The sequence below is a fragment of the Aureococcus anophagefferens genome, assembly GCF_000186865.1.
Source record: "Aureococcus anophagefferens unplaced genomic scaffold AURANscaffold_39, whole genome shotgun sequence".
In the NCBI taxonomy this organism is placed as follows: domain Eukaryota; class Pelagophyceae; order Pelagomonadales; family Pelagomonadaceae; genus Aureococcus; species Aureococcus anophagefferens.
In genome coordinates this window covers 177,677-192,337 of record NW_008705596.1, presented here as the reverse complement: position 1 = coordinate 192,337, position 14,661 = coordinate 177,677, and the positions used below count along the sequence as shown (strand labels likewise).

Sequence of the window (14,661 nt, the reverse complement as noted above, 5' to 3'; positions counted from 1 at the left end):
ATACTAGTTTCCGTCCACTTGGGAGTGTCCCGATCAACGTACATCTAGAGACGCCCAGAGGAAATTAATTAATAGAGATCAATCATCGAATTCCGGCCGGCGGAGCCAGAGTCATTAGTCGTCCATAGAGGCTGTACGTCGACCGCGCGCGCGGGCGCGGTGTCGCGGAGGTCCGCGGGCTGAAATCACGGCCAAAATTGGGTTATGCTCGTATCAAAGCAAGCTCGATGATACTCACGCGTTAATTGCACGTTTGCGATGACTTTTTGCGCGCGGTCGCTGGTTCGGGTCAGGAAATCGCAAGATTTAACTTCAACAAAAGTGCTGAAGTTCAGGGAGCTGCATTCCGCGCCTTGGGCTATGCTACCCTAACTCGGGACTATGCTATCCTCCCTATGCTGGGACCCTCATACTGGCCTATCCGTCTGTTCTTCGCGTGCTTTCGCCGCGTCGTAGTATTCTGAATGGAGATTACTCTGCCCTGATCCAGAACTGCAATGTACGATACTGCCCTCGTACTGCCCTAGTTACACCACCTAGCCTCTCTCTACCGTGGTAGTTACTGGGAACTACAGGTGAATTACCACACCCAGCGATTTTCAAGTTTGGTAACTAGAGGCGAGGGTCATGATCCGCACAGTCCACTTAAATGACCATGGTGCGGTGTCCTGGGAAACACCGTTTTTTCCGTCCTGCTCCAGTCCGATGGCACACAGGGCATTGGCTAGGCAGCTCAACTATCGCCGAGCGCGCTATCGCCAACTATAATCACATCGCATCCAAGGCAAAACTCCCCGTATTCAAGCAGTGGGCTCGGCAGTGGATAAAAAAGACATGGATTTTGTATAGTGGCTCACTGCTTATCTTTTACTGACCCTCTTGTAAGCGTACTTCAAAGCAGCTCAGTCAAAACAACGCAAAAGAAACGGAAGGTTCAGTTGCTGCTTTCGTTGGATAACTTTGCCGCAGATATCTGAATATTTTTGAATCGCTCTTTTTGCTGGATAGCGATCGCATCACTTAATTGCACCTCCTTGATTCTGTTTTCATCGCGGAGTTGTTCAACGAGCCGAAGTTTGCGGTCGAGCTCAGTAAACTGTTCACTTTGCATCTTTCGCAAGCGCTCCTCTTCAGACTCCAGGAGATCTTGCTTCATTCGACGTGCTAGCGCAATACGCATCATCGCACGTCTATCATCAGACTTGTGCCCTATTTGAGATTGAGCCTCATCGGAGTTCGCTTTCATGCTATCACAGCGGGAGTTACGACTTGGTAATGAAGGTCTAGTCTGCACGTTTTCTTTGCGAGCCTTAAGTACCTCGTCGTTGCGCTCTGCATTCTTCTTTGCGAGGATCCGATCTCGCTGTTCCTGGAGCTTGAATTGTCGTCTTACAATATCATCGGATGTTACGCCAGCTTGTGCTTGCATTTCGCGCTTTTGTGTACGACGCTCCAGAAGTAGAGCTTGATTGCGCCTAAAGGCCTGCTCTGCGGCTTGTCGTTTTCTACGCATATCATCTTCAAGCTCGAGAATCGATGGGAGCTTTGTCTTTGCGCTCGTCGTCATTACAGGGTTGTTTGATTGAAGCACGTTGGGGATGTCATTCTTTTGGTCATTGGCTCTGTCCGCTCTCCGTGAGCCATATTTTTCATCGTATTCCTCATCAGACACACGCTTAGGAAAAGCCTCGCGGCTCTCTACGGCCTGGGTTTGCTCCGCCTCGCTAGCGTTGTATTTTTGTTGAACGGCATCCTCTTTGTTCTCTCTTGGGCGCAATTTTGATTCTGCAAGTAAGGGGATGCTTGCATCATGGTGTCCGCATTCGCTGTCTGGAAGTCCACCTGGCTCTTTCTTTTTCTCAGCTTTACCGATTTCGGGCAATTTCTGCTTGATCTCACATTCATGTCTTCCTAGGCCCTGTATACGTTCTGACTCTATCGCAAGGGATTCTGCTATTGCCTACGTGTTTATCATCACAATTCATACGTGGTTGTTACGGGGGTGACCTGTTCCAACTCAAGTTGCTCCATTTCTTCTCGTTTGTGTAGCAATTCCATCTCCATAAGATTTTGATCTATTGCCGCACGAAGATCTTTATCCACAACATAACCTTGATCCTTCTCCTCGCGAGATTCGACAACCTCGAGCCCGGGCCTTGACATAGGCTCAAATGCCTCATCCTCTGACTCCTTCACTGCACGTTGGAATTGTATTTCTGCCTCCTGTTCGGTTGCTGGCGCAAGAATAGGTACTAGCTCCTTTTGGAGTTCCTGCAAGGCCTCATACCCTAACTCGACATTGCGTTTGACCATCAGTTTTTTGAACGTAAGAAAATCATCCATAGCCACCATTTGCTCGTAGACCTGCCGCGAGATGTAGGGACGAGTATCTGGTACCCACACTCACCTCACGATTGATGTCACGGCTATTACGTGCTTTCTCACAGGCTACCACAAACTGATCAACGGTTATCCCGATTCTTCCGAGCTGCTCATCGATAATGTCCTCCACAGTCGCTACGAAATCTCTATGAGTATTCGAGTATTCAAACTTATTCTCTTCATCGTTCACAAATATAGCGCAGTTATTGTCAATGAAACCCATAACGGCTGCATCCCACTCTGTGGATTTGAGAAACTGAAGGACGTAATCGAAGATCCTGAGATCGTTGGCTCATGATGATAACCGCAATAAAAATGTATACCAGTCACTATTCGCATCGGATTTGATCATCGTCGTGGCGAGCGGTACGGCTTATCTCTAAACTACGGTAATTTCTCGCAAAGATACTTTCCCCTTCTTTATAATGGGGTGTACCACTTCTTCGAGCAAAATCGAAACAGAGGTAATCAATACAAGAGTGCCAAGCAACGCGCCGCTCCAACCTGCACCATCACCCTCGCATTCTGAAGTGATTACATCTTCTTCTTCCGCCATCTTGAAGACGGAACGTGAGAAGCAATCGACGGAGCGCATTTCCTGGCGCAAAGGAGATCTGATCGGAACTGGGGCTAACGGACGGGTCTATCTTGGTCTCGAAGAAGATACAGGCGCTATCATAGCTGTGAAAGAAATCTTGTTCACAAATAACCAGTCCGTATCCGCATAGCGAAGTGAGACGTCAGTATATGGGTTTTAGGCAAGATCTAGAGGAGCTCGCCCAGATGCAGGAAGAAATCGAACTTCTCCGTTCTTTACATCATCCTAACATCGTCACTTACCTCGGTACAGATGTCTCTGATGATGATCAGACACTCTACATTTTCACCGAATGGGTACCTGGCGGTTCCATACAGGTCCAGCAACAGCGCGGTCTTGACGGTTTATGCCCTCTACACGTGTTCACAGGCACTTGTGACTAAATTCGGAAAGCTTTCAGAGGCTATCGTGCGCAAATACGTCGCGCAATTGCTTGTTGGTCTTGACTACCTGCACGAGCAGCAGGTTATCCACCGCGACATTAAAGCAGCAAACATCTTGGTCGACGATCGTGGCACAATTAAGCTCGCAGACTTTGGTAGTTCAAAACGAATGGACTCGATGGGTACGATGGGCAACGAAAATCACTCACTCCGTGGGACGCCATATTTTATGGCGCCCGAGGTTATCATGCAAACAGGCCATGGGAGGAAGGCCGACATCTGGAGCGTTGGGTGCACTATTCTGCAAATGGTCACCGGGCAGCCTCCTTGGAAGAGCCTCCAACTTGGAACACCTGCCGCACTGATGTTTCATATCGCCAATGCACAAGCCCCCCCACCCATGCCGCAAGCCCACTCAGTGCCAAACATGAACTGAGGCATAGCCTCACCTGATGATTATTACCCAGGTCTGCGCTCTCCGATCACCTTCGTAATCTTCTTCTGGCAACATTTTCAAGGGACATGAACAATCGCCCAACTGCCAATCAGCTACTAGAGTATCCATTTGTCGTGGCAAATGGTGCATCTGCGGAAGCCATTGCGGCTGGTGCCCAGGGGCTTCTTGAGCGCCAGAATGCACCACCCGAGGTTCCACAACGTGAGTCTACGCCGCTACGAGCTGGCGTTCCGTTCGCTACAATGGATCAAATTCACTCGGTTGAAGAGGCGGCAGATCAAACACTAGCACGACAAGCCACTGGACTCCTAGGTAACGCGCTTCCGTTATAAATTCAATACAAGCCACCAACAGGTGACGACGCTGATGCTGCGCGAGGCTTTCAGTTGGAATCATTTCGACTGCCTCCAAGTGAGGATGTGAACGCAGCGCATGTTAAACGAAGCTTGCCTAACGAACATTTTACGAAGGGGACATATAAGCCTTCCAGTGACAAGACAGAAGATAATCTATCCAAACCCAGCAACTCTACGAGCACTATGCAAGTTGGTGACGACTACGAGACACTAGTAACCATGTTCATCTGCAAGAAGGCAGCGGCACAATTCGCAGGCGCAGACAAACATTTTCCAGGTCGGCCTCCAACAGCACGACCTCGTGGTGCTCCACCTCCAAGGACCGCCCGGTCCAGCCAAGATAAATCAATTCACGATTTAACAGCCACATTACCTGCACGTCCAAATAATCGTGATAGAATGCGACCAGATGCTAGGGGGGGTAAGAGCCCACTACTGATGGAGCAACTCCCACCGCGGAAGCAACAGAGCTTATCGAGAGTCAGTCACAACTTTGGCAATTCTACCTACTGTGGTGGCTTGGAATTTCTTGGTTCCTCCAAAAGAACTTTGACCGCACACCCCCCCCCCCCCCGAGATGCAAGCCATGGCGACTCTTGTGAGACCCTGAATAGCACGGTCGTTCAAACGAGGTCGTTTGCCTGGGGTCGTACGCCCCATGAACGGAACCATGAGGACCAGCCTATTGTGACAGAGGCTGTGCGCTCCACATGTCCTCGCTAACACTTCTGTTTGTGCTATTTTTATGATTAGGTTCGTCGTGAGCGTAGTGCAAGACTCGAAAGCGCAAAACAACAGGCAGCTCTGGACAGGCAGCGTGCTCGCAAGAATGAACAGTTCAAGCAGGAACTTGAGACCTTCAAACTAGAACAAGCGAGCGATGTCTAGACACGCTTGCTTCTTTCCAAACGTAGCAGCATAAAAGCCGCTGGAACCATGAGGGTCCTTTGCATGCGCTCCTGGCGCCAAGTAGCAGCCGCCTAAGGGCGGCTTTGTGTGTGGGGGCAGCCGCAGCGGGGGTGACTCTGGTAGGACAGTAAGATCGCCGGGCACACACATGGAGTGCCACAGCGCACTGGTCGTAAGTTGAGCTAGATTTGGCAGGTAATATCTATCGAAGAGAATAGCTCTAGCCAATGTCAAAAAATTGTAAAGCCCTTCAACTAAGCACTAAGTAGATGTCACTGTCCACACTCCCCTAGTAGCCTACTCAAGTAGGGTCACTAGCGCGGGCTCTCAGCCTGGTTAACACCAAGGCAGCTAGAGAGTTTTCCTTAGTTAGAGAAACATGAGAGTATCCCTAGTTAGGCCCCTCCTCTCCCCTCCGGGTCGTACTTTAATTCTCCACGGTTTATGCTAAGGGGAGTTGCGGGGCTGAACCTGAAAAGGGAATTCCTCGTAGTCAGTATAGTGAACTTGCAAAAGGGATCTATCTGAATTGAGTACCTTTGTGATCCACCATCATCCCCATAATCATGATTTACACTAGCCTGCTCCCTCTCTATCACTTCCCCGTAACGTTAACATCAACGTCCCTTATTACCGTAGTTTGGGGTATTTCTCTCTAGGTTATGGTTGCCCTTGCGCGTCCATCTCCGTGAAAGTCGCTGCCCGCGCGGCTTATCTGTTCGCGCTCTTCGTTTTAGCTCGCGCTCCGTGCTTGGTAAGCAGGGGGGTGTTATGGAGCTTCCGCCGGATGCGGTGGCCTTTAGTTCTTACCTAGCACTGAAAAAGAAGCTAGCAGCACAGAATGTTACCAGGGTCAACGCCATTATATCAGAAATGTCGAGGATGATGATGCAGTTCCAGACTGGATGGCGCAGCCACCCCAGCAATAAGATGAGGGCAGAAACCTCTATCTCTCTACATCATTCCCCCATCCCCCGAGCCTGGTCATACTTAAACGCCAGTGCTATAATAACAGTTGGACTCCCATCGGAATACCCTGTATCAAAGGAGGGAATTCTTAGACCCTGGCTCTGTACCAGTGGCCCTTCTAATCGTGTCGTTGCTTGGGTGGTGTACGAAGGACCAAGGCCTTGGACACGCGTTTGGAACTGGTATTTAACGAACACGAGCACCCGTGATGCAGCAGCTGTGAGCGAGGTCCTAGGTCAATGCATCCACCCGCGATAGCTTACTCGCGGAATCAGCAATCGGTTCTTGTGCTCCTTTTCCGTGTCTTTCAGGCTGTAGCCTCAAGATGGGAGCATGAAGAGCGATAGTGGCCTGAAGAAGTTTCTTGACCAACGTATCAGAGAGTTGGACGCATATCTGGAGTTCCTGTGCTCTTATTTGGTCCTCATTCAGAAGAATGACTGCATCTATGCTTAGGTTCCCGGTGAGAATTTCAGAACTCGAGACCATTCTCGCAGCATTGGCAAGGGCCACCTCTTTTGGCTGGAAGGGTTGCCCAGCAAAACCAGGATGTTTGAACCAATTCGAACATGCAACTGCAACCGGGCTGCTTTGTATGCAGCATCTCTCGATGAAAAGCTCAGCAAGCGCATCAAAAACAGCGTGGCGATGTATTTGGGCTTGCTCCAAAGTGCCTTTGAGGGATAGCCTATCCACTTTTGGAGAGATTACAAAAAAATTAAGAGCCGAGGCATCACAGTGCTGCTCCATATCAATAAATATTTCGAGAAGACTTGACGCGAGTTCACGAGCACTTTGATTTGCTGCATCAGCGAGGTCATAGGCAAGTGCCTTCGATTCCTCGCCACCAGAGACGAGCCATGCGGCGTAAGCACCGACAGCCGTGGACCAATCACAATCAGAGTGCTCCAGCATGGAAGAATCTGGTTGTATTGGTGACACTAGTCCCTTCTCGCGCGATGGCGCAAAGTCGTAAACGCCAAGCTCATCATTGAAGAGAACTGCATCAAAGAAATCGGCCGAAACGATTGGATCATAGTTCCGACCTATCCAACTGGGCTCAAATTCACATGCTGCGGCAAAGCTTTCCATGAGCAATCGGTGGAAAGTTTCGGCCATCATGAAGTCAGCACTTTTTGGGTTGGAAACTGATTCCGCACCCCGATTAGCTTTATCCCATCGTGCATCAACCTGGCTAGCGCTCTCGATGACATCATATTCGCCAATACGCAACAACATTGAATTATCACAAAGGAGTGGATCCAGGAACATTGCATCATGACGTGCAAGCGGCGTTGGCGCATTGCACAACAACCTGAAGCTAAGCTCTTTCGGGTTTTGCACCTGCCGTGCGGACTCCCAATTCGGAGACTTCGAAACTTGTAGAGGGAAAGCCAGTTGTTGATCTTGAATCAAACTATCATGTAAGTTTGGGGCTTGATAAATTCTGGCCTCTCTGATACCAGTGTCTGTATCCATAATCTCAGAATGTTTGCTCCCCGTTGAACGGAATGCCGATAGCTCTTGAGCGCAAGGTTCGCATACTTCGTTAGATGCATGTGTTTCAGCAGCACTTCGTAGGGGGAACGCGGTACCGGGATAGACTTCCTCTACAAGATCATAATTGACGATGTTCTTGACAACTGTGCTGTGGTCTAGCTTTATTTGCTTCACTGGCGGCGCGGCTTTTTTTCGCAGAAATGTGTGCAAGATCAAGAATTTTCTCACTTCAGCTGCTTCGACATAATCGTATGAACTGAGGCCGATTAATTTAGCGTATTCATCTGAAAGTTTTTCATCGTCGCTGCGAGAGCGAGCACTATGATTTTTTTCGGCAACATATCCTCGTGAAACAACGACAACTGCATCACCGTTGAGATTTCCTAGACACTCAAACGGCCAGGTCGAAACGCTTCTCGCACATGGGGAAACGCTCCCCTTTAAAGATGCTCTAAATACAAGTGAGGAGAATGAACCCCCTACAGAGACGTTTTCCTGTTTCTCAATCAGGTTTGCATTAAACTCTCTTTGATGGAGACAGTCAGAGACTGCCCCCATCGGTTGAAGCATATCTACAGGGTGGTCTGCTCGCAAATTCGGAAAATTCGGATTGACGTCGAGCGAGTCAAAGAGAGCAGCACCGCCATTGGTGCTTTCCGCGTGTTCCAAATGGTCATAGCAAAGCGAGTCGAGAGCTCTGCCAAGAAGCGACCCAACCTCAAATGTGATCGTCTGCTCAAGTAATTTGTCTATTGCGCATTCAACCGGGTGGACCTCAGAAGCCTGTCTATGTTTCGAATTGATTTGCGCCTCGGCTGAATCAAGTTCACACTGCAACTCGTCTTCCACAGTTTTAAGAGCATGGTGGTGATGTTTGCAATCTAAATACGGACAAAGCTCTGCTGAACGATGAGGTGCTTCAGGTTCCTCGTTTGATTGTAGTACATGAAGTGGGGGGGGGGCAAAATCAGCGATTGAGACTTGCAGGGAACGCACGACATCATCCAGAGATTCGTTAGATGCAAGATGAGTGTCAGTAGAGGAATTGGTGGGATTTGTCGTCAAATCTCTAGAAGCGGATGCTACCATGGATGTACAATGACCAACAGAGGCTTCTAGAATAGCCATGCTATGTTTTGGAATCAGAAGTGTTGCTAAATGATCATCCGACGCAAAATCATCAGGTGGATCAACGATCTCTTGTACTGAAACATAATTATCGCCCTTGGACGTGTTTGCAAGTTTGCCTGCAATTTTGAGGGAATGATCAATTGTCCAAGGGACACGAATAAAACGCCCTGGAAGTGCAAGATCAAAGTCACCGTCATCATACTTGACATCATAAGCTACAGCGCCTTTATGGAACCTGGTGACACGACCAAAGAACCAAATATGACCTCTGCCGAACTGGGCTTCGACTTTATCACCAACACTATGGACTGCCGAGCATCTCTGACATAGGATGTTGCATTCGGGTCCTTGCTTCTGCGCGATTCTCGATTCTGTTATGGTTTTGATCTGAGACGCGCTGTGCGCTTGTTCCGTGCCTAAATACGAGTCATGTTTCCCGCTTCCGTTCTCTCCTTGACTTGACGCCTGCCCGCCATTTTCGAGACCAGCGTGGGCGGGCGTGGCACATTTTTCTACCCACCTGTACTTTCTATTGTGGGCTGGCAGCATCCCCACGGCGAGTGATCTGAAGTCACACCTTGCTTCATGACGCCTTATGTCGGCAAGTAGGGAAGTTGCACATGCAACAAGCATGTATTCATGTGAGAGCACAGCAGAGCTTTCTATCTCAACCTGTGATGCTGATAAAGATGGTAGTGAAAATAATCGATCAGATGTGTTCTCAGAAGTACTAAGCATGTTGCCACTGGCTTCAGTATTTCCTATTGAGTTGATAGTGATAGCTGGGTGCGGTAATGTAGTCACCCCAGGTGCCGTCTGACGTGAGAAAGGCACAATAGTCAGTGATTGTTGCACCCCGGGGGACAGAACTCTATCGGAGAATAGACTGGCTATTGTCTCGCAAAGGGCAGCCTCATACGCAGCACGCTGCCTTGCGAGTTGGATACGGTGAACACGAATCGCCTCGCTTGCACGGGATTTACTCGCAGTCTCGATTCGTTTGCAAGTCAGCATGGCAGCATATCGCTCAGAAACATCAGCGAGCTTTGAACGAGTCATACACATAGCAGCCTGCCAGCGCAGTTCGGCCGTCAGCTGGTGCTGCAAGCTACTCGATGAACGCGCACGCTGGACGTATGGGCTCTCCGCTTTCCCAGTCAGTGCCAGTGTAGATAGAAGCGTGTGCCTTGTCACAACCAGAGCAGTGCTAGAGCTGGTGTTATCTTCTGGTCTCCAGGTGTGGGCCTCTGGAATTAGGTCACTCCTCTCTGCATTTTCAGCACCCGCAGCCTGGATTGAGGTCACCTGGGCTAATTCGCGCACCATGCTTCGAGCAAAGCGATTGATGATGCACACGCGGTCTGACACTGATGGCTTGCTACTATGGGATTGCAAAGAAGGCAGCATGCGTACGTATTTGGATTTATTCTTGGTGGTTCTATCCTCGGAGGTAACGCGGCCACAGACGCCAAAAAATTGATGGAGGCAGCGTTGATCAATTAACGAAGAAATCGAATTTGTCGAGTTTGATATCTCGCTTGATGAAGTAATCATATCTTTGGGTCGCCAGCGACGAGCTTTTTCATTATTGGGCGCTTTGTCATCCTCATGGTATCTCGCGTCGCCGCCTTGTCCGTCTAGAGCCATGGTACCGCAACCAACCCAGCCTGATGTACCAACACGGTCGTGATCTTCCTTGGTCCGTTGCCAGCGGATGGCCCTAAAAGCGAGCTTGTCCACATAGACATCGAGCACTTGAACTGCAAGTAGAAGTCGCCGGATTCTAGTTTTGCGCGAATTCACTCCGTGGAGCTCAACACGAGATTGGCCGTGAATTTCGGATCCATCGATGATTTCACTAAATGATGCTCCCCGGGCGAAGTTTGATGGCGTCGTTGGTTGCCCTCCGTGATCGGAGCTTGACGGCAACACACTCATCGGAGGGTTCTTCCTATTGATAGAACAGGGAAAAGATGTATTGGCTTCTACGAACCGGGCCACAAGGCATCGATCAAATGTTGATGCAACAGTGTTTTTGAACGATTTTGTTTCTCGACGTGCTTGCACGCATTTTTTGCCGAGTCTTCTCCCACCCAGTGGCCCTGAGATTGTATGTGGTCGCATGTCCAGGAATTGAAGTGGGTCAATAGTACTGTAAATTTGCTCCCCTTTAAATCGACCACTCGAATATATCTTCTCACTGCCCTCTCCGATGACTTCAAAGTCTGACCTGACAGAAAGGGAGCTTGGATTTGCAAAGCCGTGCGAATCTGCCTGGAAGCAATGACGAAGGTGTTGAGGTTTGGTATGGGATGTTTTCATAGCACTGATTTGGTCGTTGATAGCTCGGATTTCTTTCTTTCGAAACTTCCTCCTCTTTGAGACTTGGAGAGATCCCAACTCACTTAATATCGTATGGGGTACGCGAGAACAAAATAGCTGTTGTCTGCCAACGGGGATCGGTCGATAGACGAGTTCCAGCGCCGGTAGAATGTAGCACCGCGGCCGCTATCGTTTAGCTAGCTCGGCCACGATGGCAGGAATGACGCTCGCCGCGCGCCCGTGCTATCGATGGCATAAATCACCTCGTGGCGTGCTATCGATGGCCGGCGAGACACAAAAAATCTGCGCCGAGCTCGCGCATATGAAAAAAGAAGACTTGTTAGTCGAACATTTTAAGTTATCTTCGATTAGCCGGCGCCCAAAGGAGAGAGAACGCGGATCAAGTATGTTACATCGAGCCAAAGGCGGAGGAGTTCAGAAAATGGGACCTGACATCGGCCAACTTAGATTCAGATGCACGCATCATGCCATGAGAGGTGTTTTTCAGCGGGAGCCCCATGTTTAATTACGCTCACCATATGAACATGCATTACCCACCTCCCGCCGGCGACCAATCAACGAGCTCCTTTGTCGTTGGTTGCCGCGCCACGCGCCGCTGGGCGATCGCTGAATTGCCACACCGCGCGCGTGGGACCGCGCGGCGCCGCGGTTCGACCGGGAGTCGCCGGTGCCGCTGCAGGAGTCGCAACTGTGCGGCCGCGGGCCCGCCGACAAACGCCGGGCGCGGCCCGACTCGACGAGGACACCGCCGTGCCCCATGGCACCTAATCCCGACTCCCGGTGCGACGCGGGACGCGGGACGCGCGCGGCCTCCACATGCGCGCGCGCGCGTTATAAGTACCCTTTAAGTGCACTTTGGATTTTTGAAACCCGACCCCCGGGCCCACCCACCCACTGGGGGATGCCGTCGGATCTTTTGTCCGTGGGTGCCTCCTGGGTCCACTGCGGTTTTTTAGAGTTGTGGACAAACTGTCTCGCTAGATTGATCAAGTGATCGCCGGGCCGGGACACAGATCAGGGGCTGTCCTAGTGACCGATGAGCGGTATGGATCTTGGCACGATTCTGCTTAACGCGCAAAGCCAAGGTATCTCTGCATTCAAAGCGTTCAAGTTATTCTCGCTACTTAGACCTTAACGTGAGGAACTTGGCGGAGCAGCAACTTGCGCATTGGGAAGCACAATCCCTGGTGAGATTCCTGGTTTCTCGTACTCCGTGGTGATCGAATTCCTTTTAGCCTCAATTCATGATCGGCCTTGCCAACGAGCTCGCAGGGGAGGGCCACAATGAAAGTTCGTAAGAGATGATCGCTGTTCTTTCAATTGTAATAAACGTCATCCCTCATCTCCTTAGGCGTCAACTTGCGGGCCTTCACTTGAAGAATTTGTTGTCTGCGAGGGATGCCAATACTGCCGCTGAAAAGAAAAGGCGCTGGTACACGGTCGTAGATGTCAATTCAAGGCTACAGATTAAAGCAGCATGTTTAAATGCACTGAAGTCACCTGCTCTCGGAGCAGCTCACACCGGTGCACAGGTTGTGGCAAAGATAGGCGCAATCGAATTACAGGGAAAACAATGGCCAGAACTGCTCGGCCATTTGTTGAAGAATATGACAGCGGTGGAGGTTGTAGATGGTGATCTACTTAAAACCGCGACACTTGAGACACTTGGTTACATGTGCGAAGAACTGGAAGATGAGTCAGTGGATCAACTGGAGACAAACCAGATACTGACAGCCATTGTGGATGGTATGCGTGAAGATCGCATTGATGCGGTGAGAGTTGCGGCGGCTCAAGCCCTGTTGAATAGTTTGATTTTCACAAGGCACAACTTTGATAACGAAGCAGAACGCACAATGATCATGCAGGTCGTTTGCAGTGCGACAAAGAGTCTGAACGAGAGATTGCGTGTTACCGCATTTGAGTCACTTGCTCGGGTAGCATCTCTGTACTACGAAAAATTACCGCAATACATCGAAGCGCTATTCACATTGACACTAACAGCGATACAGCAGGACAAAGAAGAGCAAGTATCGATGATGGCGATTGAATTCTGGTCGACGCTGTGCGAGGAAGAGATGGAGATTATCGAAGAGAATGAAGATTCTCGGACCTCCCAAGGACCTCGACGAGAATGCGCACAATACGTGCACGCAGCAGCAGCTCATGTGGTCCCCGTGTTGCTTCAATCGACCCTTGTCAAGCAAGATGAGAATGCTGATGAAGATGCCTGGAATATTAGTGCGGCTGGTGCCATCTGCCTTGGCCTTGTCGCCCAGACAGTAGGTGATGCTTTGGTAGCTGATGTACTTGCCTTCGTCGAGGCAAATATACTGCATGCGGAATGGCGGCGGCGTGAAGCAAGTATTATGGCCTTTGGTCAGATCCTTGAGGGGCCCAAACCTGAAACACTCGCCGGACCAGTACAGACAGCAATGCCGGTTCTTGTACATGCGCTGAATGACGAACACGTGCTAGTTAAAGATACGACAGCTTGGACCCTAGCGCGGATTTGTGAGCTCCACGCACAACGAATTCCACAAGGGTACCTCCAACCTCTTATCGAACGGCTCAGTGGCGCATTGCATGACTCATCACGAGTTGCAGCTCAGGCTTGCTTTGCCATACACAATCTCGCACAGGCTTTTGAGCATGCGCCCAAACACGGAGAGACGAATGCGCTCTCGCCATTTTTCCATCCCCTACTGACACAGCTTCTTGCAGCAACAGAGCGTGGTGACTGGCAGGACCATAACCTCCGTGGCCAAGCTTATGAGGCAGTGAACATGTTGATTCAGAATCATGCGCCAGATACACGGCCTATTGTTGTCCAAGTCCTGCAGGTTGTCCTACAGCGCCTACATGCCACGTTTTCCATGGCGATCGTATCGCAGGACGATAAAGACGAACGCGATCAGTTACAAAGCCTTCTTTGCAGTGTTGTACAGGTAATCACACGTGGCATTGACAAAGACATTATGCCATTTTGCGATCATACAATGACATTATTGTTTAAAGTATTGAATAATCAGAATGCTGTTGCATCCGAGGAAGCTTTCATGGCAATTGGGGCTGTAGCATCTACGATTGACAGAGAGTTTGAAAAGTACATGGTAGACTTTTTTCCACTTCTAGTCAAAGGGCTGCGTAACTATGCTGAGTGGCAAGTATGCTCGGCTGCTGTTGGTACTACAGGTGATATATGTCGTGCCCTCGAAATTCAGTTACTACCGTACTGTGATGAGATTGTCCGATGCTTGCTTGAGAATCTACAAAATCCTGCACTCAATCGCCAAGTCAAACCTGCTGTGCTATCCTGCTTCGGCGATATTGCGCTCGCAATCAGTGGAAATTTCGTGAAGTATCTGCCTTCAGCGCTTCAGATGCTCGAGCAAGCTGCCAGGACCAAGGTTTCAGGTGATGATGACGAATTAATCGAATATATGACTGCTTTGCGCGAAGGCATCCTAGAGGCCTACATAGGTGTTGTTCAAGGGTAGGCAAATTTGAGTCCATGCTCACATTTGAGTCAGAATTCCCAGAAACTCTCAACCAATCATAGGCTGAACGATGGACGTAATTGTGGTTCGATACGACCACACCTTGGCACTATCTTCCAATTTCTAGACGCTTATC

The 14,661-nt window shown here is 49.8% G+C and overlaps 2 protein-coding genes across 2 annotated transcripts; both read left to right on the top strand.

The window, feature by feature from the left end:
* Positions 1-2,807: 2,807 nt before the first annotated feature.
* Positions 2,808-4,563, top strand: AURANDRAFT_55333 (hypothetical protein; the record flags this gene model as incomplete). Its single annotated transcript, XM_009042910.1, has 4 exons — positions 2,808-3,094; positions 3,141-3,297; positions 3,350-3,768; positions 3,831-4,563. 4 exons carry the CDS (start codon positions 2,808-2,810, stop codon positions 4,150-4,152), a joined length of 1,185 nt encoding a protein of 394 aa, XP_009041158.1.
* A 7,410-nt stretch (positions 4,564-11,973) lies between these two features.
* On the top strand, positions 11,974-14,658 carry AURANDRAFT_39138 (hypothetical protein; the record flags this gene model as incomplete). Its single annotated transcript, XM_009042911.1, has 4 exons — positions 11,974-12,113; positions 12,157-12,215; positions 12,264-12,322; positions 12,380-14,658. 4 exons carry the CDS (start codon positions 12,065-12,067, stop codon positions 14,523-14,525), a joined length of 2,313 nt encoding a protein of 770 aa, XP_009041159.1.
* Between the last annotated feature and the right edge of the window lie 3 nt (positions 14,659-14,661).